General features: G+C 50.4%; 7 protein-coding genes across 7 annotated transcripts; 4 read left to right on the forward strand and 3 right to left on the reverse strand.

Moving 5' to 3' along the window:
• Positions 1 to 21: 21 nt before the first annotated feature.
• FIBRA_07448 (uncharacterized protein) lies at positions 22 to 1,380 on the forward strand (the record flags this gene model as incomplete). Its single annotated transcript, XM_012329131.1, has 8 exons — positions 22 to 74; positions 133 to 667; positions 720 to 747; positions 799 to 807; positions 860 to 997; positions 1,045 to 1,172; positions 1,230 to 1,250; positions 1,336 to 1,380. The coding sequence occupies 8 exons, from the start codon at positions 22 to 24 to the stop codon at positions 1,378 to 1,380; spliced, it is 957 nt and encodes a 318-aa protein (XP_012184521.1).
• Positions 1,381 to 2,388: 1,008 nt separating this feature from the next.
• Positions 2,389 to 3,907, reverse strand: FIBRA_07449 (uncharacterized protein; the record flags this gene model as incomplete). The annotated part of the gene is made up of 3 exons (XM_012329132.1): positions 2,389 to 3,438; positions 3,492 to 3,602; positions 3,662 to 3,907. The coding sequence occupies 3 exons, from the start codon at positions 3,905 to 3,907 to the stop codon at positions 2,389 to 2,391; spliced, it is 1,407 nt and encodes a 468-aa protein (XP_012184522.1).
• A 495-nt stretch (positions 3,908 to 4,402) lies between these two features.
• FIBRA_07450 (uncharacterized protein) lies at positions 4,403 to 5,755 on the forward strand (the record flags this gene model as incomplete). Its single annotated transcript, XM_012329133.1, has 6 exons — positions 4,403 to 4,454; positions 4,509 to 4,561; positions 4,623 to 4,836; positions 4,887 to 5,401; positions 5,450 to 5,635; positions 5,690 to 5,755. The coding sequence occupies 6 exons, from the start codon at positions 4,403 to 4,405 to the stop codon at positions 5,753 to 5,755; spliced, it is 1,086 nt and encodes a 361-aa protein (XP_012184523.1).
• Positions 5,756 to 6,227: 472 nt separating this feature from the next.
• FIBRA_07451 (uncharacterized protein) lies at positions 6,228 to 10,355 on the reverse strand (the record flags this gene model as incomplete). Its single annotated transcript, XM_012329134.1, has 3 exons — positions 6,228 to 8,005; positions 8,068 to 10,281; positions 10,337 to 10,355. 3 exons carry the CDS (start codon positions 10,353 to 10,355, stop codon positions 6,228 to 6,230), a joined length of 4,011 nt encoding a protein of 1,336 aa, XP_012184524.1.
• A 473-nt stretch (positions 10,356 to 10,828) lies between these two features.
• FIBRA_07452 (uncharacterized protein) lies at positions 10,829 to 12,084 on the forward strand (the record flags this gene model as incomplete). The annotated part of the gene is made up of 6 exons (XM_012329135.1): positions 10,829 to 11,168; positions 11,221 to 11,230; positions 11,281 to 11,322; positions 11,380 to 11,593; positions 11,645 to 11,729; positions 11,783 to 12,084. 6 exons carry the CDS (start codon positions 10,829 to 10,831, stop codon positions 12,082 to 12,084), a joined length of 993 nt encoding a protein of 330 aa, XP_012184525.1.
• Positions 12,085 to 19,025: 6,941 nt separating this feature from the next.
• On the forward strand, positions 19,026 to 19,510 carry FIBRA_07453 (uncharacterized protein; the record flags this gene model as incomplete). The annotated part of the gene is made up of 4 exons (XM_012329136.1): positions 19,026 to 19,125; positions 19,177 to 19,193; positions 19,249 to 19,280; positions 19,342 to 19,510. The coding sequence occupies 4 exons, from the start codon at positions 19,026 to 19,028 to the stop codon at positions 19,508 to 19,510; spliced, it is 318 nt and encodes a 105-aa protein (XP_012184526.1).
• A 321-nt stretch (positions 19,511 to 19,831) lies between these two features.
• On the reverse strand, positions 19,832 to 20,988 carry FIBRA_07454 (uncharacterized protein; the record flags this gene model as incomplete). Its single annotated transcript, XM_012329137.1, has 6 exons — positions 19,832 to 19,855; positions 19,917 to 20,020; positions 20,080 to 20,220; positions 20,274 to 20,385; positions 20,462 to 20,679; positions 20,742 to 20,988. 6 exons carry the CDS (start codon positions 20,986 to 20,988, stop codon positions 19,832 to 19,834), a joined length of 846 nt encoding a protein of 281 aa, XP_012184527.1.
• Positions 20,989 to 23,023: the final 2,035 nt, after the last annotated feature.

Below are 23,023 nucleotides of genomic sequence, written 5' to 3' on the forward strand. Positions count from 1 at the left end.
ACTAAATTGACACTACTTAGAATGTCTATTCACGCCGTCAAACGTGAGCAGTCTCATCTCGCATGGGACCACAGGTTTGTCCTCCACAGTTGGCCTGCCATACCGGACGTTTCTGACATCTTTCCGTCTCAGCATCCCACCAGTATTACGCGTTCAATCGGGCGATACCGTTACTTTTGATTGCCTCGACGCGTCCAATGGCCAGATCACTGCCGAGTCGGACATCAGCGCCATAGCCTCCCTCGCTTTTGGTCAGCTCGACCAGGTCAATGGACCTGTTTACGTCTCCGACGCGCAGCCTGGCGACACCCTCCAAGTCGAGGTGCTGCGCGTTGAGCCAGCCAGCTGGGGGTGGACTGCCTCTATCCCAGGTTTCGGCCTTCTCGCGGATGAGTTTCCCGTTCCTCAACTGAAGATATGGTCTCTGCACCATGACGAAGATACCGCGAGCGGTATATATGGCTTCGCATGGTTTGACGAGGCGCGTGGGATCAAGATTCCTCTCAGACCATTTGCGGGCGAAATGGGCGTCGCGCAGGCGGCAAAGGGTCCGTTTTCGACTATCCCGCCGTACAAGACTGGTGGAAATATCGATACGCGCTACATGTCTGCCGGCTCTACGCTGTATCTTCCGATAGAGGTCGAGGGCGCGTTATTTTCCGTCGGGGTATGTACTCTGTTTCTCCATCTGTGCGTGCAGCCGACGAGTTGGCACACAGGATGGACACGCAGCACAAGGCGATGGAGGTGAGCTGCGATTAACATCCGTCGCGCCCGCATCTGACATTGTTATGTAAGAGGTTTGTGGTGAGTAGCAAACGGCTTATGATCCCGCCAAGACTGCCAACTGTGCAACTAGGCACAGCAATCGAGACTTCGACGAAGGTTTCCGTGCGCCTCACTGTGCTTAAGGACAAGCCGTATGTCCAGACTCCACATTTCCGGACGACCGCCACCGCATCGGAGGAATACTACTGTACGACGGGGGTTGACCCTGGTGAGTGCCGCGGCTGCATCGCATCGTTGGTTGTCTCATTGGTACAGATATCCGCGAGGCGACACGGGCAGCCGTGCGGAACATGATCGCCTACCTGGGTGCAGAGCACGGCCTCAGTAGAATGGAGGCATATATGCTGTGTAGCGTTGCGGGCGATCTGCGCATGCACGAAGTGGTACGTCTCTGGTCTTTCCTTCGACCATTGTTTGACGAAGTTCACACCCCCACGCAGGTTGATATGCCGAACTATCTGGTGAGTGAGACTGCACCGAGCCCCGCGATGCGCGGCCGAGTTGGCTTTGCTGCTATAAGCCGCTGTTAACCCATCAATGCTGCAGATTGGAATGATGATGCCGAAGTCCATTTTTACCAAGGCGAAGTAGATTACATGCTCACATTACGGGCTGCTGTTTCAGTATCCAACTATTTTTCCCGAGCCTGGTCTGTTGAAGACGCGTCGGGGCGCGGTTTGGCACAAATACATTATATTCTCTGCTTTCACAGGAATTGATCGTGCATGAAAGCTTGTCTTGTGGTCTTGCGATGGAATGCCGCTAGCAGCTTGGATACAACGCGAAACTAATCCGTATTTAGCGCGACAATGGAACATCACGGGGGTTCGGAGGTGTTTTAGGCCCGATGCTTCTTGGGTATCTACCGGAGATGAATTACCCTTCAAAACACCGTTGGGCTGATTGTGCCATTAAGTACCAGTCGGGTTTGACCGTGGGCCATGCTCATGCTGCGATCATGCATATAAGTATCGCAGCCCCCCTCACTAACTTCGGCTAGATCACAAGTGGTAATAGTCCATATGGCGTCGTTCCCCACGGGCGGATCGCGGAAGCACAATTCTATCCGTCCCCTCTGACACTTGTGAGTTGTAACACCTTCGCCCACCACCTAATTATACATGAGAGAATACGGAAGGAACACGCCTCTTCCGATGGGCCAACGAAAAGAATGTAACAACACAGGCAGGTGCTCCTAGACTCTGGCTGATCACGACATACATCCCTTCTTCCTTTCAGTGTTTTAGACTGCATTGGTTTGCTCACCTTGATGGACAGTTCCCGCCATTTTACAATGATGTCTTGTGAAATCCAAAAGATGACTGATGACTTGTTCAGTAAGCTGTGCCAGTACCATATTGAAATTAGGCGATTTATGTCCGGGTCATATGCGGCTGGTTTACTTTCCCACTGACGTGTCTTCTAGGATGCTGTGAACATGCTGTATGAGTGGTGCATCATGATGGAGAACTAACACAGGTGATATGTCTCACGCCCCAAGGACGGGCTTCTGGCATTGTCTCTATCGCGTGCATCTGTACATATATACAGCACTATGCTAGAGAGGATGTAGAGCAAAACCACAGGAATTCAGCCGCGTCATGAGTCATCAGCTTGATGCAAATTGCGGGAAAGGGGGATCAACCGTGGTTTGAGGCTACAGTCAAAACCACCTTCCGTTGAGATGTTGTGTAAACCCTGGACAACGGAGTGTTCTCGCGTCAGGTCTAGCACCGGCGCTTCAATCACCTTCCGCTCATGAGTGACGTTAGACGAAGGCAAAGATGCAGGTGGGGTAGCAAGTGTCGACTGTTCGCTGCAGACAGTCGTCGAGCGCGTCATTGGTGGAGGGAGCTCCGAGTCGCTGACAGACATGGCGCAAGTGTCTTGTCGCAGTGGTGGCGAGAAGGCAGGCGAGAGAGGCGCTGGCCAAGAGCTTCCCTGCTTGTTGTCGGAGACGTTCGATAAGGCATGCACCGTAGGAACTGTTACTGTCTTGATTGAAGACGTCGAGGGCGATGGCGGCTTGGATGACTCGTCGTGAGAATCGATGTTCGGCTTTCCTTCTACAGCAGGCATTGCAAGGTCAAATTCTCCGGACGTCTCTGGCCGCCCGTAAGGCGGGGATGTGGAAGGCCCAGGTTCCATTGTGGGCCGGTACACTGATTGGACACTGGCTATGTGCTCCATTGCTGGAAGATTACTCGTCGGAGGCAAACTAAAGACTTTGGGTGGAAGCACATTTCCAGAAGCAGCTGGAAGTTGGAAGTTTTGTTCCATTCGGTCACCGGGGCGGGCGGTCGCAGTACGCATTAGTGCAGGGGGCGCTTTCGGTGGGAGGCTAAATACACGATGCGCAGGAGTCCGGCTTGAACTGGATGATTTACCCGATGGTCGCTTTAAATTCGAGACAGAAGAAAGTGTCAAGTCGCCAGAAGATGCAGCTTCTAGATGTTCCTGCAGCCCAGCTGGCAGGGTGAGTGGTGGCGCAACCAAGGGAGGGCAGGGTGGAAAGCGGGGAGAGCGTGTTGCGCGAATAGTGTGTTCGTCCTTGTCGTCAGAGAGCGCTCTAGAAAGCGTGTATGGAACTGAGTCCAGATTACCGAAAGGATCTGTCTCCTGGCGCATCTCCAAAACCTTCCTTTTATACTGCAGTATCCTCAGGTGGATGTCGACGCAGATGATTCAAAGCGATAACATACCCATTTAGCGAGAATGTGCTTGGCTGCAGGAGTTGACCAGGACAAACCATCAAGGTCGGCAAACTCGACCTTCACCGATTCGAACGGTTTCTGGAGGATTTCCAGTTGCTCCTATTGTTTACCTATCAGATCGATTTATGAAGAAGCGTATCAAGATGATGCCCACTTACGTTAGTCATCTCGATAGCCTCCAGATCTTCTAGTCTCTGCTGCTGCTCCAAATGTTGAATGTGGAGCATGCGCTGGACAGCTTTGTCGCTCAATTGCTGCACAGGCAATGCTCTGCTAGTCGAGGACCGTTCAGTGATTGATCTGTTCATTGCGAGAGACGGCATGGGATCAGTATTGACAGGCCTAGGCGACTCAGATGAGGAATGCATAGCGTCGTAAAGAGCTGCGAGACCAGCAAGCAGCATCGAAAGAGATGAATGTGTTTTGAAGTAGGACTATAAGAAGAACGAACAAAAAGATGATAGATATGATGCGGCAAGAAGAGCACAATACGCACTGAGATCCTGGCCACACCAGCCTCAGCCAAGGATCACCGTCACGATTCAGACTGTGGCCGATTCATTCCGGCAAACAAAAAGCAGGACAAAGATATATGTCGCTATAAATTCAACTTTTCGGTTTAATTCCATTCACGTTTCGGAAACGAATTTAAGAGTGATGTTTGTACGCGACCAAGTTCGCGTGGAAGGAGCGAACTGAGGATGAATCGGGCCATGCGCCACGGATTCGCGCGACGCGTCTGATCGCGTGATCTTTGTATAGTGTGACAACGCGTCCGTGGCCTGTGACGCACGCGTCCAGTTTTACGCTCCGCCCGAACAAGCAAACGCGCTCCTCTCCTCAGACGCGTCTCGAGCACGTCCATACACCTCTCTTCTTTCCAGAATTTCACATTCACGATGCTTGATGCTCGTTTGAACGAAGCTGCAATATTAAAGCGTCTCATTGATGGTATGTGGAATCTACGCGCAAGGATGATGTACATGTAAACTTTTACCATTGCAGCTATCAAGGAGCTCGTCAATGACGCGAACTTCGAGTGCAATGAGGAGGGATTGGTGAGCCGTTTCTTCTCTATTTCTCAGCTTGAATATGGCTTACCTGTCTTTCTGATTTTAGAATCTCCAAGCCATGGACAACTCGCACGTCGCGCTCGTGTCGGTCAAGCTGAACGCGTCTGGTTTCAAGCGGTATCGCTGCGACCGTCCAATGCCTCTTGGTCTCAATTTGGCATCCCTTTCCAAAGTATTAAAATGTGCGAAGGATGATGATGCGTGTGTCGTCAAGGCCAACGACGATGCAGACCTTCTCAGTCTCACATACGAGGCACGAAGTAAGTATAATTGCATTTTCCCAAGTTTTCTATTCATCTTGCCTTTATAGATACGGATCGCATCGCTGAATATGAGATCAAGCTCATGGACATCGACTCCGACTCGCTGGCCATCCCTGACACGGATTATGATGCTCGTGTTACCATGCCTGCCAACGAGTTTGGACGCATTGTTCGTGATCTCTCGCAATTAGGCGAGTCCGTGCGTATCGAGGTGTCGAAGGAGGGCGTGCGATTTATTAGCGACGGTGAAGCTGCCAATGGAAACATTCTCCTCAAACAGTCGGAGTCAGCGGCGCGTAAAGGATCTTCGTCAAAGGCGACCCAGGACGACGACGATAATGACGACGATGAGCAGGAGTCTGAGGAAGAGGATGAAGATGGTGGGAAGAAAACAAAATCCAAAAAACAAAAGGTGAAGAAAGAGGAGGGCGAGGACGTTGAGATGAATGGTGACAAGTCAGAAGATGACGGGGAAGCTGAGTCTGAGCAGAAGAGCGATGAAGAAGGTGATGGTGATGAAGACGGAAAGCCTAGCAAAAAACGTAAGAAGGCGCCAGCAAAGGTATGTAATATAACAAGCGTAGTGAATAATAGACTCAACTGGACACAGGCCAGCAAGCCTGCAAAGAAAGCAAAGAAAGCCTCTGAGGATGATGTGCCAGAGGAGGGCGTCAGCATCGAGATGAACCAACACGTCAACCTAACATTCAGTTTGAAGTACCTCGTCAACTTCGCAAAGAGCAGTTCGCTGTCAAACAGAGTGCAGCTCATGATGAGTAACGATGTACCGCTGTTGGTGAGCAGTTTCCAGCGTGTAACTTTTTTTGTGGGCTCTAATACATGGCAATAGGTGAATTACGAATTTGGGCAGGGGCACATTCGGTACTACCTTGCACCCAAGATTGGAGACGATTGATGCCATGATCTCCCAAAATCATCCTAATTATCTGCTTTTCGTCCGCTTTTATATCTGTATCATCCCGATCGCCGTATTTGTTAGGGGCATATATTTTTGTTTTGTTTGCTACTGTCCATACCGTCCTGTATTAATCGCTTGTGAATTAAATGCGCACTTCGTTGAGAACTGAATCATTACGACTCATACCTCCGGAGACCCTTGAGGACGCATGGCCTTGACATAGAAGTAATGAGCAGGATTCCCTCTGATGGCCTCGGTTACTCAAATTCCAATGTATTGTATTCATGATATGTACGTATAACGACATGATTTCTACGTGATAATATACTAATGATCAGCATTGCAATGACAGCGTATGCGAAAGCACAGAACGTGACAACGAAGCCAGTAGTGAAAGGAAAGTAAACACAAGAAGTGGTGTATCTAGAACCAGCAGTCCGGACAAGTGATTGGGATAGGGATGGTGTAGTTATGTAGAGGGCGATGTCGCAGCGAGGAGAGCTCGAAGTTCAAGCACGCACTCGCTGCACCGAGCATGCACCTCACGCGCATTCTCCATCAGAGGTTTGATGTTCTCAGGAGTCATAGCAAGCTTCAAGCCCATCTCAGTGTTTCCGCCCAACTGCGAATCGGGACTTTCCAGGGGTCGAGATGGCGCGGAACGCACTGAGCCCGAGAGCCCTCCCCGATGATTCCGGGAAGACGGACGCTTGGGGCTGGGGCTAGGTGCAGTTGGCCTGTCCTTACCTCGCGACGACGGCCTTGCCTGGCGGTTCGCCTTCCTCTCTGTGAGCTGGCGGAGACGAGAGGTAGGTGATAGCAGCACTGATTGGGTGGTCGACGACGTCTTCTGCGGAGAACGGTCAGCACTCCAGATGGAAGATTGGGAAGCGCTGGGTGAACGATGGGGCGTTTCTGGAGGGATATCCCGTTGCGCGAGGTACGGGGACTTTCCCTTCTTGAGTCGGACGGTAGCAGTGCCGTCAAAGGGCAGATCCAGTACTCGCGCCGCCTGTTCTAAATCTGCAACAGATTCAACTCGATCCCAATCCTCTTCCTCAGGCAATCTACTACGACTGGCGGCTGTTTGATGCGAACCGCTGACACTAGAGATCGTTTCAGATGCTTTTAAATCATCCGAAGATTGCTCATTACTAGAAGAAGCGGGTTTACTCTTCTGCCCCAGACGAAAGATAGAGGCCAGGGAGGGTCGACGAGGGGAGGATCTATGCGTGAGAGACATGGAAGTGCCGTAGGGAGAGTTAGGATGCCTATCAAGCTCTCTGGTCGACTTCATCGACTCTGGACCCGTGCTCGTCTTTGCACGTCGACGCTGTACCAATGACTTAGACTTGAACTCGCTTACGTCGTGGTTGAGCGACGAGTCAGTACTGGCAGACACGGATACTGTTGACGCAGCGATAGCCGAGAGTGGTGGGAGCATTGGGGGACCCTCAGAATAGGTCTTTTTGAGGGACTTCAGCATATCCCTTAGACCACGCATCCCAAGGCGGCTGCTTCTCCGCTTCTGCTTCTTGGCATTCCCGATGGATGTACCTGATCCACTAGCTTGCGTTCCGTCCTCACTGGGCAAAGTCACAGTGCTCCCAGAGACGTCACCCCAACGCCAGCTACGATTCACAGGACTCAAGCTTCTCTCTTCCTCAGGGATAGGAAGATGTCGATCAAGAGTCATGGTCGCGGATGGGTCTGGGTTCAACATCTCACGTAGAAGAATGAGCTGGCGGGAGCTAAGATCATGTCTGCCCGTAGATGCACGCCATTGAGCAGTATTGGTGGGGCTGACAGTGCTAGGCAGGGGCCCAATGATTGGCTTCGGCTCGTCACCAGCCAGAGTGATTGCACGTTCGCGACTCTTCCGACTATCAACAGGGATATTAGTCGAGGCAGGTGTATCCGAACTAGGAGACGATATGGGGGCTGAAGCTGGCGCGGTGGACGGAGCTCCGCTGCCCAGGTCAATGAGCAACTCAGCACATTCCCAAGAGAGTTGGTAGCGCGCTTCAATAGTATGAAATGCAAGGACCAGGTCATGAGGCGTCTGGAGCGCCTGTGAAGGAGTAGGGTTTGTATTTGATCGTGATCGGGATGCCGGCCTTGGGAGGTTAAAGAAAGTCGGAGTTAGGGCACGGGGCTGAGATGTCGGTGATTGGGATAGGTTTTCGCTCATGACTGAATGAATCTCGCTGACAAGACTATGATGAGCCTGTTGTAGCTGTTTCAGTTCTAGAAATGGGTCAGTAAATTAGCAGGGCGTAAACGATAAACACATAAGAAGATAAACATACGATCGACACTAGCCGCGAACTCTCTAACCATCCCCAAATCCCTCCTCAATCCTACCTGTGCCTGACTTATCCTCGCCGGAATCTTAAGATCCCCTAATGAATTGCGCCGGGGGACGGGACTCGCTTCGGCTTGAAGATCTTTCGAGATTAGCGTCGCGCGTCCGAGGGAAGCAGCCTGCTGAGGGGATGTAGACAGTTTCGGCCGAGTAGGCGAGGGCAAGGGAGTAGGAGAAGGCGAGATCGGCGACGACGTCGACTTGCGTACAACATTTACAGAGGAGCGTGTAGAAAGCACCGGATATGAGCGTGACGACTCTAGTGCGGGTTGCGGGCAAAAGAGTGAATCAAACTCTGATCCAGGTCCTTGAAGAGTGAGGCCATCTGGTGAGACACAGGGCGGTGAAGGAGGCTGCAGTTCGATTGGTGGTAGAAGCCCATCCTGCGAACTACGCACAACACGCGACGGAGGTCTGGGAGTTGTCTGGTCCTGCTGACCTTCCAATATAGAGAGCGCTGTCGCCGGGGTAGATCGCTTGCCCTCGCTCGTCGGCACAGAGCTCTTCGTCCGTTTGTGCTTGGTGGTCCCACCGAGACTGATCCTTCGCATACCACCCATAAACGATCTGCTCCCTTCCTTTTCTTTTCCCTTGACATGTTCACTTGGAGACTGATTTCGGGGCTGACAAACAGCCTCTCGTTTCTCCTCTCGCGTCCGAACAGCTCTGCCCGCTTTACCTACGTCCTCCACACTAGCAGAAGCCGAACGTTGCTTTGAGCTAGATCTACTGCTTGAGGTCTCTCGTCGACGACCAAGGTCGTGGCCGTACGACGCATGCCGTGGGACAGGCGGCCGCGTGCTTGTCCAACTTGATCCTGAACTCGAGTTCGAATTCGTCGCCTGCATTTGGATTGAAGTCGGCCGCCTTGGAACACCAAATAGCAAGGCTGCGGTTGATGGTACACTATTATTTCCCGCTGCAAATTCAGCCAGGCCTCTCGGTAAAGGAGGATTGGATTCCACGCTCTCAGCCTGGTCTCCATCAGGGCTTCGTGCTTTACCTCGGCGCGAAGGCGAATCAGGATTGCGCTCGAGCCCTGCCATGGCTAGGAGCTTGTCCACGCTGGATTCGTGTCTCAGAGCCGACCGATCCATCGATGGAGGCCCCGGCCCACTTCCACCACCGCGAAAAAACCACCCACTTTTGGGTGCGGGAGGAGACGCTGCCGATCCAAGCACAGATTGAGGACGAGATGCTTGCTCACGCGTCTCTTCTTGCTCGTAAAGAGAGATCTCATTAGGGCCCGTACTCGCCCGTTTCTTGCGCGCAGCGCCCCACTTCTTACCTACTGATCCGATGCGAGACAATAATGGTGTCTTTCCAGATGATGGACCAGAGCCCGGCGCAGACGCTGTGGGAGCCGCATCGGAAGGGGGATCGTCAAGAGACCTGCCACTCTTTCTCTCCGGTGTAGATGGGTCTGACTGAGTTTGTAATGGGACAGTCGCGCGATCCTCGAGCTCATGAATATCAGGTCCCATGACTGGTGGCGGACGTGACTTTTTCCGTAATCTTCGTCGCTCGCGATGAATTGGAGGACTTGGAGGGAGCAATGCTAGAGCAGAACTGCCTGATGAAAGAGTCGGCCGTAATGCGAGATGTGCTGTAGAAGAGTACGAGAGGGCTGCAACTGAGTCATGGGCGCCATTGGACGATACGGGCATGGAGAATACGGAGGGGTTAGGTGAGCCCGGGAATGGAGACGGTAGTGGGGGAACGGGAGGGGGAACGTCGAGTGGGATGTTCAGAGGAATACCTCGAGAACGGGACGTCACAGTGCGATCTTCCTCTCTATCTCCAAACCCATAGTCATCCTCCTCGTCGGAAGAACCCCACGACGCATGACGGCGAGGTGTTCGCCTCTTGGGTGAATGGCCATCCTTCGCCTCAACAAAGTCGTCATCCCAATTCTCCGGCTCATCCATGCTTGAGTGTAGCCGAGATGGACGGGTACAGACTGGGGAATCCGTGTTGTCTCTGAAGTCGTCATCCCAATTCTCCGGCTGCTCTGCCGACCGCTTGGATGGCGTAGACGGCCCTGGCTCCGTCCACCGCTTCAGTGTGTTTTTTCTGTCCTTCGTCAGAGGCGTGGAACTATCTGCTTGACGGTTTCCTGCCGGCAAATCGAAGTCGTTATCCCAATTTTCTGCAGGATCTATGTCACCGACAAGTCATAAGTGGCAACCATACTGGTCATTCAATGGTCGCACCTGGAGTAAGAACAGTCATGCAAGCTGGGATATCTCCGTCGTAATGATCGTTGTTCGGTCGTAGGGGTCGTACGGAACGTGTCTGATACTTGTATGCTCGGTTAGAACTGAAATTCGATTGAGGTCTCCAGGTGGTCGCGCGGAAAGGACGACAAGGACCAGACAAGCCGGTGCGACGTTGTTATCGAAATCAGCCGCCGAATTTGGGTGTATATGCTATAAATGAGAACATGGCTGAATAAGTAAGTATTAGTTTGTATAATACAAAGCTTGGTAGCTTAGACCGCCTATTCAAGATTCGCTAGGCTACACGCCATAAGTACTGCAACTGAATATCATTCATTCGGCTCGGTCTCCGGACCTTTGCTATGATGAACCCGCATGAGTCAGGTAGCTCAAAGTCAGACTTCCAGATGCATGCGGGTCTTGACTCGTAGTTATCGACCACTACGCCCTTTCTCGACTGCCAGCGCTCTTTTAAGATCCGGATACATGGGAAAGAACAAGAAATCATCCGTTCCGAGCGAAGAACATCTCGTCTTACCCTCCCATTCGGCTCTGGCAGATGCAGATACACCCTACGCCATCGTGGACACACACACGCACCTCATATCAACATTCAGCTCATATCGCAGCAAATACAAGAATGGACAGTTTGGTACTGTCTTCGATTTTGTGCGCGGATTGTACCACGGCCGCAACGTTGAGGCAATCGTCGATGTCTGGTGCGAAGCACCGGTGCAAAAGATCTGGCGATCCATTGCGGACTCTGCGCTCACGGAGGAGAGTAGGCGGGACAAGTGGAGTGGTATCGAGTATTGGTTTGTGATGGGTAAGTCCCCGCATGCTTTCTCCTTCGCTAGTTGCACATGCTTCGTTATTAGGCGTTCACCCGTACGTATCTATAGCTTCTCCGCATGACTGGTCTGATCTAGTAGCAACAGACATGAATCAAGCCAGTACACGGACAACGTAGAGGCAGACATGTAGGTGAGCTGCCTCTAGTTATGTGATGCGATTCTCACCATCCGCTTCCCTGTCAGTCTGGAGGCGATGGCTCATCCACGCTGTGTGGGATGGGGCGAGATAGGTCTGGATTATCACTATGATAATTCGCCGCGTGATATACAGCAGGCTGTCTTCGTTCGTCAGCTGAAGCAGGCAGTCCGGCTTGGGAAACCTCTGACAATTCATACCCGAGAGGCTGAGGCTGACACAGAGCACATTCTGAAGGAACATGTCCCGAAAGACCACAGGGTAAGTTCCCCACTCTCCTATCATCTGTTTCCTTGACTTCAATTTGTCCAGATTCACGTCCATTGCTACACGGACTCGCCCGAGTGGGCTGCGCGAATGCTAGACCACTTTCCTAATTTGTACATTGGAGTCACAGGTACGTCCTCCCTATTCGTACTGCGTATACTGAGTGCTGACATATCTCACCAGGCGTGATTACCTACTCTACTAACGCGAATACCTCTGCCGTGGTGCGCAACTTTTCCTCGGATCCGTCTGTTCCGCTGCGAATCCTACTCGAAACCGACGCGCCATTCATGATCCCCTCGAATCTATATGATTCCTTGAAGAACGTAAAAGGCAGACTTCCACTGTGCCATACGGCTATGATTCCATGGACTGCAGACTTCGTAGCGAACGTTGCGAACGGCGATAAACACGATAACGCGTGGGATGCAATTAGAGTTCTGCAAGAATCTAGACAGAATGCGCGTAATATGTATGGTGTATAGACGTGAGTGACCTTGCTATTTGAACATCTCAAAGAAAGGTCATCATAAACGAGACAGTAATGTTAATATAAATCTGGGTTCATCGATGTTCGTCTAGGCGAACACACGCTATTAGTCTCATCTATATATCATACTGCGGGAACTCTGTCGCGATGAGAGGCTTATTCACTCCGTCTATACATGACAACGATAAGTGTTGATGCAGATGCTGCAGGGGGCCTGGACGCAGCAGTAATTTGAGGTGCATCTATACTCATGCTCTTCTATGCATATAAAGGGCCGTGTATCAAGCAATGGTATCTCCCGCGAATCGTGGATTATTTGCGGTGGGGTATTACTCCCGCACTGTGCATACACATAGTGACTATTTTTAAGCTACAGCACCGTTCATCCTCCTAGAACGATACGGTGGGCGATGAGAAAAATATCTCTTCACCAAACACCGCCATTTGCAGAGTCGGTACGAGTCATGGTGTAGATATGGGTGCTGTCCTTATATCTGATACCGGAATCTGGTAAACGGCAGTCATAGCCTTGATGCTGACATTTCTTAAAGCTGACTATGCTGGCGCAGACGTATGAAAAATTCCCCTTCGAGTGTCATCTGATCTCACTAGTTCCTTTCCCAGCCACCGTCGCCACAAGAGTAAGTGCAATTTTTAATTTATCCGATGCTCTCGTGCTCCTGGTGATTTTGAGCGGGACTTGTCACATCCGAGGAACGTTTCGCCTAACATACGCTGAAGCAGGATTGTTCTTGTTGCTATTGAGAGACGGTGGGCACTTGCAAAATGTCAGCGTATAAATTGAGTTTGGTAATGGCGGTGCTCTTCTCAAGATTCTCCTACTTCGCGTGAGGCAAAATTCACTCATTGTAATGGACAATCTGCGGCTAACCTACGACCCGTAGAATCCTTTTAGTGCTCACCGCATTAGACGTAGCATTATCGGTCACCAAGGCAAGTCTGGCATCCGTGGGAGACATTTTTCGAAGCACGAGTTATATTAGACCTTTCATCGCATGGAATTTTTTTTAATATCGAGGTGTCAGTACCTTTAGAGTTGTACTTGACAATGCGGCATTGGAATTGATTTGCGTACGATAGATCGACCCCCCTCTTGCTATCGAGGTGCTTCCGTCACTTCCACGAAGCATTACTTGACAATATTGAAGTGTCCACCATCGTTTCGCGCGAAGTGCACTTCGCGTCCCCAGGAGGAACTGGTCTTGTGGTGATCCCTCGCCTTTAACCGGGAGCTGGAAAAGCTCAACGTGCAAACCTTGCTTTCTTATGGTGAGCCCTCAATGATGGTTTCGCAGAATTAGCGGCCATCTTATAGCAAATCCGTCCCTGGTCAAATGTTACTAACTCTAGTGGGCTGTTCAGTTGTCCGAGCAGCAGTCCATAATCATTCCCTGCGTTGACTCATTTATAGTATGCGAGGGCTGAGGTCTATGCGGATAGTAATTAGTACATGTGTTGCAGCACATTGGTATAGAACTAATACAGTAGAGGTCTGCATCAGACACAGCCTGGAGTGCAAGTGTGGTGAGGCTTACTGGTAAGTAGTGGTTAGATAGCCGGTGGAAGAGTCAAAGCTTAAAGCCCGGTGAGAATCGACATCAATTAAAATGAGACACTGTGTCGTCCAATGAGAAAAACTGAGACAAGCCAATTTGGCATGAATTACATAATTCAGCTTTCTTCATGCATTTTTAACGCAATTCATTGAGTGATCCAGTTTCTCGATTTAATTAATGACACTTTCCACTGGACTCAAAGGCGGATCATTTTTTGTGGTAAATACCACCATACCACCGCGGCAGCTGCGGACCTGGCGTGACTATTTGTTGTGGCGGTTTTGGCACATTCGTAGCGTTTCAACACGTTCAAGGTCCTCTTTTTTTAACTCCTAGTTTATACTCCGTACCTAGAGATACATGCAGAGTGTGTCGAAAGTAAGTATGTAAATATCACCGGAGCGGTACGCACTCCTCGCCGTCAGACCCGAACTCACTCCCTCACTGAGCAAGTAGGATTGGAGCCTGGTCATCAACGTCCCCCATGAACGCTGGAGCAGGGTAGCGTTCGGGATATTTCCTCCACGCCTTCAGTATCTGTACAGCTACTTCGTCAGCGCTGTAATGAGCCCGGAAATCCCGGTACCCGGGGGTTCCTAGGACTGTTTTATGTGGCGTTCCCTGCAATGATCACGGAACGCGTTGACCCTGTATAGGGAGTGTGCATAAAGAAGTGCATTTGCGGCTGACGTCTCGTCGCCCTCTTCGCGATCGGCAGCTGCCTGGGCGAGGATCTCTGCTCATTCGAATGTAGCCACCATCGGATTGAGGCGCAGAAAAATAAGGACGACGTCCTCATTTTTCTGCACCGCTGCCAGCTACGTTCGTAAATATCATGGACTGTTCGCCTAGTATCGCATGATCCTATCCTCCGTGTAATTCGATCCAGATCAAAACGTGACGAAGGTGAGATCTGCGAGACGGAATTTATCTATGAGCCTACTTACTGCGCAGATATCATAGCCAGCGTGTATTCAGACTAGTCCCGAGCAAACATCCTCTCATTTTCCCTCATGAGACAATGGTATTAAAACTGAACTAGATTCACTGACTTACCGACATTCATCTGAGTGAACACAGATCTATGTCGCAAATCTGGCCTCATTAACATCGGTTATGTCTGTTATAGGAAATCCTTGTCTGTAGCAGTGCCAGGCGGCGAGTCGCCGTTGACGTTGGGGCGCTACGATTGTTCGGAACAGGATGTCACATGCATATAAATGGCTGCAATCAAACCATGCCTGTGACAACTTGCGTATCTTCCCCTACAAACCTTGCAGTGCGCACGGTATTATTTCTTCGCTGTATATCATGATGTATATATGTTGACTATTCTCAAGCTCCAGAGTCACTGTTCAACCACATAGGACGATGCAATGAATGATGAGGAAAGCATGATTTCACCAAATATCGCTGCTTTGGAGAATCGGTACGGTCCATGATATAGATATGGATGTTGTCTTCCGGTCTAATTCCAGAATCACGCGTATGACAGGTCCACTGTCATCTTCAGTCTCATCTCTCTCCTAAGTAAGCACTTCATCAGATTAACTCTGGTCAATCTGAACCCCTGTCGATCATTCAGCCTTGTATATGTTCGATCGCATAATAAGCCTAGACCAAGAGATCGAGACTGTGTGGTGTCGCAAAACATCCTTAATAACTTTCTTTTACCATACAGTTCATTGTGCCCAGATTCTAACTCTTCTGATATTCCTCTTCATTGTGTTGGATGCAGGTTGCAAAGTGAGGATAAATCTGCTTCTTTCTATCCTGTGAAATGACTCTTCACCAGCAGTATGACCAGCATTTCTCAAGCGCTACTGGATGTGATTTTCTGACGCTGATCTGATCCAGCGGCTATGTCATGCTATGGTCGTTGGGTTGCTGCTTTTGGTATCTTGATATTATGTATGCAAGTGAGTTTATTGGGCATTGGTTTCTTAATTACGTCGCGCCTCATGCTATGATAGCATTCTCAACACTCCGTGTATATGTCATTTCGGAACGGAATTTGCGCGTATCACTCCTCGTGTTTGCGTTAGCACTCGTGCCATTGCTTGTAGACGTTGTACGTGCCAGTCCTCCTTTGGTTCAGTGTCACCGCTAATGTGTTTATAGTATCACTTCTGTAATTTCGGCCTTGTCGCCCCCTGGCCCTCTTCTGGCTGTATAATGGATGTTGTTGGTTCGATGGCGGTGTCAAGCAGGTTTGTCCAAGTCTGAATCCTGGAACGTTTTCGTGAACTTGACTTCGAGCGCATAGATGTATGAGGTTCTCGTTCTACAGAGTCATCTGGTCTCAATCTCTTTGTGCAGACACAGTCGCCGCAAGAACAAGCCTTGTTGCGTCCGATGCCATCCTGTTACTGGTCATTTTAAGCAAGACATATCATACCCACGGGATCACTCACCTGACTCACGTTCAAATGAGTCTGTCGTCGTTGCTATTGAGAGATGGTATGTACTTGCAATATAGGTCTTGATTGGGTTCAATTACGATGACGCTCTTTCTCAGGATCCCTCTACTTCGCGTAAGACGACTCTCCTCCTTACAAGGGTAATCTATAGCTCTATGGCTGATCTACGGTCTGTAGAGTGCTTTTTGTGCTTAATACATTGGACGTAGTGTTTTGGGTCACCAATGTAAGTCTGGCAATTGCTTAGAGAGGTTTTCTGAATAATGTGTTATGTTAGAGCTTTATTTACTTGGATCTCTTTATTGTGGTGTCAGTCCTTTGTGAATTTCACTTGACAACGTGGCGTTTTTAGTTGACATCCTCACAACAGCTTGACCACCCTCACGCTATCAAGGTGTTTTCGCAACCTTCGTGAAGCACTCATCGAAGATCATGGAGTGTCCTCCATAATTTCGTGCGACGCACGCTTCGCATCTCAATCAAAATCTAGCTCTGCCACAGTGCCACACACTGTTGATCGAGAGCTAGAAGAGCCTTGAGCTCATCCTTCAAGTGAGCGTGGAAATACATACTTTGCACTATTTTACAGTGAGCAATCTCAACGTCATTTCAGCGGCAAGCTTACAGCAACGCTGTTTCTAATCAATGTTTCAACTTCTCATGTAGATTGTCCATTTGTCGATACAGCTACACCCAGTAACTTAGATACAATGATGTGTTGCTGCGCTTACGCGTGTTCTGCATTTTGTCATTCTCTGCCGTTTCGACTCGTCCAAAATTGTCACCACCGCTAGTTAGACTGTCTGATACGTTCGTTCGGCGCCACATGCTCCCATGAGATATTAGTAGAATCAGGACAGGATGAAGGTGAGTGTTTGCGAATTGCGTGCATGAGCTTAACGTATCACGACGAACGCGCATCGAGCCTGGGCGTAGTACTTCAGACGATGGATCATACCTCATTCAGATTGCCTGTCGGCACAAAGACACTTAAGTTCATTGCAGCCAATACAAGAGCGGGGTTGTTCGGTACTGTCTTTGATTATTTTGCGCGGGACCATGCACCACAGGTCCAATACTAATGCGATTGTTGGTTAGATGATATATCGCAGATTCAGCGATCACGGAGACGAGTAAGCGAGACAAGTGGGGCGGGATCCAGTGTTAGATTGTGATGCCGTAAGTTCTTCATACACCGCTTCCCGCTCCGTTGATCATGCTGATCTTGGCCTCCACGGATCCGTACAAGTTGGCGGACGTGAAAGACAATCCTCCGTTATGTCCCACGGCTATGGTGCGGGATTCTTCGCGAACGATGATAAACGTGGGGAAGGACGGGATGCGATTAGAGTCATGCAGGAATCCAGATTCGGAAATGCGCGTGGTGTATAGATGTAAGTAGTCCCGTTCTTTCGCTGCTTTTTGGGCAAGTCATCACGGACGAGACAGGGGTATTGAAACTGAGATAGATTCATCGACATTCATCTCAGCGGACGCAGATTTATGTTGTCAATCCCCACTGCTAGCCGACTGACCTCCTCGACGTCCATTATGCCTATTATAGGAAATCTGTCATGCTTCTAGGGACGCCCGTGCGCCTTGCGCCTATAGCAGTGCTAAGCGTTGAGTACTTTGAGTCGCCGTTGACGTGAGGGCGCTACAATTGTTCGGAAGCAGCCTGAACCTACGCTATTCTGTGCATATAAACGACCAAGCAATGCGCAGTAGTCGCCCCCCCCATAAATCTGTAGTGCGGTTTAATCTTCACCCTGTGTAGGCACATACTCACTATTCTCAAGCTGTAGCATCGTTCAGCCTCTTCAAATGATGCGATGAGACACGAGGAAAGCATGATTTCGCCACACTTCGCCGCTTTGCAGAGTCGGTACGAATCACGGTGTCGTTGTGAATACTATCTTCCCATCTGATCCCAGAGTCACATACACGACAGGTCCACTATTGTTTACAGCCTCATCTCTGCCCTAGGTGAGCATCTCGTCGGATGAACTCTGATCTATCAAACTGAGACTCTATCTACTGTTCAGCCTTGTATATATACGATCGCATAATAAACTTCGACCAGGAAATTGACACACTGTGGTGTCGCAAATTCTCTCTTATGACAGTGCTTTACCATATAGTTCATTCCGCACAGATTCTGGCCCTCGTATTATGTCTCATCTTGTTCGATTCAGATTGCAAAGTGAGGATTAAGTTGGTTTTCTCGAATGTGGAATGACTCTTTACTAGCAGTATGACAACCATTCTTCCAGCGCTACTGGATAGTATTTCTCTGACATTGATTGGATCCAGCGACTATGTCATTTTTTGGTCGTTAAGTGCTTGCTACTGGTTTCTTGATATCATGTACGCCAGTAAGTCGTTGGACACTGGCTTCCGAAGTTCGCCACACCTGACGCTCCAACAGTGTTCTCGGCACTTCGCGTATATGCCATTTCGGAGCGTAATTGGCGTGTATCGCTCCTCGTGTTTGTGCTAGCACTTGTGCCATTAATGGCGGACATTGTAGATGTCATTCTTGCCTTGCCTCGGTGCCGCCGCTGACATCTTCACAGTACCACTTCTGCAATCTCAGGCTAGTCACGCTTTCACCCATCTTCCGCTGCATGACGGAAAGTATCGCTCCGACAGCGGAATCCAATAGGTTCGTTTGTCTTAACCCCAATTTGAATGCTGAAATCTCTTGATACTTACTGCGATCGCGCAGATGTACGAGATCTTCCCTTTACAGAGGTATACAGTCTCACGATTACTATACACAGTCACTGTCGCCGCAAGAGCAAGCCTTGTTGTGTCAGATGCCATCGTGCTACTGGTCATTTTCAGCAAGACGTATCATACCGAGAGGATTATTCGCCTAATGCACGCTAAAGCGTCTTTGTCGTCGTTGCTGCTGAGAGACGGTGTGTACTTACGATATGCCGATGGGCATGGCTGTATTCGATAACGACGATGTTCTCTCTCAGGATCCTTCTACTTCGCGTAAGATAACTCTCCCCTTCCTTGGGGCAACCTATGGTTTGTTTACGGTCTGTAGAGTGCTTTTTTCGCTCAACATGTTGGACGTAGCGTTCTGGATCACTAACGTAGGCAGATCTAACATCTATCTCGGGAGGTCTGCTGAACAACGTGTTATGTTAGAGCTTCGCTTACCTGGACCTCTTTATTGTGGTGTCAGTCCTTTGTGAATTTCATTCGGCAATGTGGCATTTTCAGCTGATACCCTCACAAAAGCTTGACCACCCTCACGCTATCGAGATGTTTTCGCAACCTCCGCGAGGCATTCATCGAAGATCATGAAGTGTCCTCCAGAATTTCGTGCGACGCACGCTTCGCGTCTCAACCAGGATCTAGCCTTGCTACAGTACCGCACACTGTTGATCGAGAGCTAGAAGAGCCTTGAGCTCATCCTTCAATCGAGCATGGATATACATACTTGCATCTATTCTATTATTCTTTAGTGAGCATTCTCGAAGTGATTTTGGCGGCAAGCTTACAGCAGCACTGTTTCTAATCAATGTTACAAACTCTCATATGGATTGTTCAATTGTCCATACAGCTACACCTAGTTACTTGATACAGTGATGTGCGGCTGCGCTTACGCGTATTCTGCATTATGTCATTCTCTGTGCCGTTTCAACTCGTCCAAAATCGTCACCACCGCTAGTGAGACTGCCTGATACGTTCGTTCCACGCCACATGCTCCCATGGGATGTTGGTGGAATCAGGACGAGACGAAGGTGAGTGTCTGCAAATCGCGTCCATGAGCCCAATATATCACGACGAACGCGTATCGAGCCTGGGCGTACCACTGTAGGCGATTGACCATACACTGAAACGAACTCGTTCGGATCGCCTGTCAGCACGAACGCGCCGGCTCCTTCACTGTATAGGATTGTGGTGGCAGGTGAACCTGGTATCACGTCAACACCAGACTCGAGTGGCAGGCGACTCAGACGAGTGCTAACTCACTCCCATCTTCGTTGATCCATTGTACGCTAATTACCCCCGTGGTGCTGTCTACATACCAGATGGCGCTTTCCACGCCTTCTGTGAGAGCGGTCGCGTCCGTGAAAGTATTGCCCACCGCTTGCGGGACCGCTCCAGGGTCGGCTGTGGGAAATTTGGTTATCCGGGTCGACGAAAAGGCAACGGTAAAGGCTTACTTTGCGCGGTGCCACTCAGGTAGGCATAATTGGCCGATCCAAGAGCAAGATCGGAAGAAGTACTCTCGAACCCCTCCACTGCGCCGAGGAACAGGTAATCGGCCGCGCCATTCTGCGCAAGCGGTCAGGGTCAATGCGATGCATTCCTAGAATATTAAAAAAGAGCGATGGGCAGATATATCACCTACCTGGGTCTCGATGGTTACAGGTCCGTCGGCCCCACATTGGGTGAATTGCACAATCAGGGCGTCCGACGCCTGCGGGGTTATGCCGTATTCTCCGTATTGGTTTGGAATGCGGGATACGAACGCCCCTGCGGCGATGTTCGCAGCGGCGACAGCGATCTTCCCGGTTTGTGTTGTGCATGCTGACACTGCAGCCACAGCAGATGGGACGACACGACGTGCTTTCCGTGCGTATCGGGGTTAATCGGAAACCAAGAGACTGAGGAAGAGGCGTGAGGCGTACCATGCTGATGGAAACGTGGCCTATTCGGCGAGAGACCGCGTGCCAATCGCTTTGCGTTGGTCATGGGTACGGGGTCGGCCAGCGCAACGCGGTTCAAGTGGCTGGTGGGTGGATTCAGTTTTTCTGCCCGAGTGTCGAAGAAATGTTTGACGGTGTGTGTAGGGCGCATCAGTGCAGCATGGACGAGAACCGAGCCCGTGCACAGGGCGAGAGCGAGAAGAATCTGGCGGAGAGACGAAGAGTACATCGTTAAGGATAGACTGCTGAAATGACTGTGGGATGAGTGTGAGCAAAGCAGAGCAGCAGTCGCAAGTCTTGAAGCTTGAGGAGATCGCTCAAGTTGGTGGAGCGAGCCGACCGAGCAGGAGGCTGACCACGAGATGACAGAGCTTTTAACGGAAAGGCAGTGAGCATGAGGCCGGCGGCTGCCATGGTCCGGGCATGATATATCTTCGGCCATGCTCAAGGAGCCACTGTTTTCCAGGCACAGTCAGCCACGTTCCTCGTTCATCGACACCGGGCCTCTGTCAATCGATATTCCAACCTCACCAATCGAATAGGATCTAGACATGGGCTGTATTTTAGTTTCGACTACACCATGCCAACCTAGGTATCTCGTTCTAATAACTCGGTGAGTGCTGAGTACACCGTCAGACGCACGAGCCTTGTCCTTATCGCGGAACTCGTTGGTGAAAATCGCATGAATGACATCGTGAGTGACATAAGTACACAGCGCAGGCCTGGGCACATCCTCGAGGACAAAAAACTTCCCGCGCTTCGTCAGCACAACAATGCCATATTGGGGTATGCGCTTACCGAATCAAGTTCACAGCGATCCCGACACTCTTCAGCCTCTAGCTTACTGCAAACAAGTAGAGTGAGCATTTCTTGTTAAATGTCAGCGCTAAGCCGAGAGCCGCCGTTGTGAAAACAAAGGTGAATCGAATTTGCTCTTTCGTCACCAGTACTGTTATGACCTTTTTATTGTCGCACAGAATTGCGAGATGCCCGGGCCTGGCTTTGGCTCAAAATAAATAGACCCCCCAGGGCCCCAAACAGGATCAAACAAATCGACGGAACTGCATCCTCCTCCGATTGACAACATCGTATCTGAAACATCGTCCTAATTCTCCCTCTGAGCCTCATCACGAGTAAGTATTACTTTCACAGCTGTTGCCTGAGAGAAAATTGCACAATCTTGTCGAGGAACGCCACGTGTTGCATTCACCCTCACAGCTATCGAAAAATACGAATTACCCGTTACTTACAAGACTTTGCTGCCACAGACTCGGATTTTCAAATGGACATCACACGCCGATTCGGATCCAGCAGCTCGTGTACTCACATTGATGACGATGCGTAGGTTGTAAGCTCGCTATACGATATATGCGGATATGTTAGGAGACCATTTCGTATCTCGTGCAGGAGCCCCACTGATCATCTAAACGCCGCGGCTCGGCTAGGCAGCAAATTAGATCGTTGGCACACCATCATCTCATCTCCAAGAGTCGGTTAGGTTAGTACCTCATTCTATTTGGTGTCTAGTGGTGGTCTCACGGGATAGATAGTGCATGGTTCAGTGCCTGTGGCAATGCCTTCCATAGACACGCCACCGAACAGCGGTTTTTCCATCGCCGCGAAAACAAGAGCAATCGCCTCGCGCTGACTAGTAAGTCTATGGAACCATCTACGTGAATCTTTTCAAGAGGATTCATTGGCTTGTTCGGTCCCGGGTACAGTCACCCTGCACAAGGCCGTCAAGTATGGTCCGACCACAGATATTAAGGGACTCCAAGTACGTGTTCTTTACGAACAGAGTCAGCACAGTACTGTATTTGAACCTCGCGCTCGGGGCCGCACCGCATGTTCTGTGTTCTGCGACTCTCACCGTGGGCCCCATGACCGGGCTCGAGGACATCAAGAAAGCCGGATACCCGTAAAGGGATTGTATATCGAAGGCAGGCCTGTCGCCCGCGCGGTCAGCTACCGGCACGAATACAAAGACCTCGGGTCGGCCCTCGGCGTATTATCCAGCTGGCGCTCTTCGTCCGGCCAATCGGAGAAGCGCGCTCGATGTTGGGAAGGATCTGCGCGGGGAGATGTCCTGCCATCGGACCAGTGGCGTGCGTACTAGTTGCTCCCGCCTGACGTACATCCGTGCGGGGGAAGTCTGCGAGCTCGGGGAGGTCCCCGTCTTCGCCGAGGATGGCATAGGGCAGGAACCTATCACGAGTGGTGTCCCTAGTAGCTCGACGCCACCAGTCCCTTTTGACGTACTATAC

This window comes from Fibroporia radiculosa (genome assembly GCF_000313525.1).
Source record: "Fibroporia radiculosa TFFH 294 genomic supercontigs, scaffold13103, whole genome shotgun sequence".
Classification (NCBI taxonomy): Eukaryota; Fungi; Basidiomycota; class Agaricomycetes; order Polyporales; family Fibroporiaceae; genus Fibroporia; species Fibroporia radiculosa.